The sequence below is a fragment of the Aptenodytes forsteri genome, unplaced genomic scaffold, assembly GCF_000699145.1.
Source record: "Aptenodytes forsteri isolate BGI_AS27 unplaced genomic scaffold, ASM69914v1 Scaffold236, whole genome shotgun sequence".
Classification (NCBI taxonomy): domain Eukaryota; kingdom Metazoa; phylum Chordata; class Aves; order Sphenisciformes; family Spheniscidae; genus Aptenodytes; species Aptenodytes forsteri.
In genome coordinates, this window is record NW_008794456.1 from 3,071,604 (window position 1) to 3,072,585 (window position 982).

The 982-nt window shown below is 65.0% G+C and overlaps 1 protein-coding gene across 1 annotated transcript in view; it reads left to right on the forward strand.

The window, feature by feature from the left end:
• Nucleotides 1-721: 721 nt before the first annotated feature.
• Nucleotides 722-982, forward strand: part of OXT (oxytocin/neurophysin I prepropeptide) — a 2,897-nt gene continuing 2,636 nt past the window's right edge. The window contains exon 1 of the mRNA XM_009290727.1: nucleotides 722-863. Coding sequence (XP_009289002.1) covers nucleotides 744-863 — 120 coding nt within the window. The 5' untranslated portion in view covers nucleotides 722-743. The remainder of the gene's footprint in view (nucleotides 864-982) is intronic.

Below are 982 nucleotides of genomic sequence, written 5' to 3' on the forward strand. Positions count from 1 at the left end.
ACGCGGTCCAGGGCATCGCGTTCGAGCCCCGGGCGTGGCTCCAGGGCAGAAGCAACCGGGGGGAATTTGGGTTTTCAAGCCTCGGCCGATGAGGTTTGGTGTTTTCGGGTCGCCTGGGTGCTGCCAGGTGAAAGCAGGTGGGGATGGGCTCGGTGTCACTGCCATCCCAGAGCGGGACGAGCCCGGTGTCGAGCTTCCCCCAAAGGCCAGGCAGAGATGGGTGGGAAGGACCAACACCATGTTTCCCACCCTGGATGTTCCCGGAGGGGGCGTATGGGTTTGGTCTCCCCCCACCAGAAGGGATTTGAAGCCAAGGGAAGCGCAACGCCCCTCTCCTGGGTGGATGCATCCCACCAGGCTACAGAGATGCCTTCCCCCATCCCTACCCCCGCCAGAGGGGTCCCGAAGGGGACGCGGAGCAACAAGCCCCAGCTCGGCAGCCCCAAGGGGCTGGGCAGGGAGGGGACCCGAGCCCCAAACAGCATCCGCAGCCTCCGCACATTCCCCCCCCCCCCCCCCCACGGTCGGAGTCATCACCAAGGAGAAAACCGACACTTTGGCCTTGACCTCACGTCCTCGACCTCCGGCTATTAGCAGAGCCCTTCGGTGTGGAAAGCAATGCTTTGTGGTTTTTAAGGGAAATGGGTGACGCCGGTGCCAGCATGGGTAAGTAGGAGCCGGCACTATATATACACGACCCTGCGCCGGGATGAGAAGCCGAAAAGCCTCCCGCCGCCGCAGCCATGCCCTGCAAGGCGCTCGCCCTCTGCCTCCTGGGGCTCCTGGCTCTCTCCTCCGCCTGCTACATCCAGAACTGCCCCCTCGGGGGCAAACGCGCCGTCCTGGACATGGACATCAGGAAGGTACGTCCCGGCGGGCTGGGAGACCTCCTAACCCCCTCCTTTCCTTCTCCCAACCCTCCCTTCCCGGGGCTCCGGCGGGGAAGATGCTGGCAGGACGGGGACGGGGGCCAGGGGAAAGG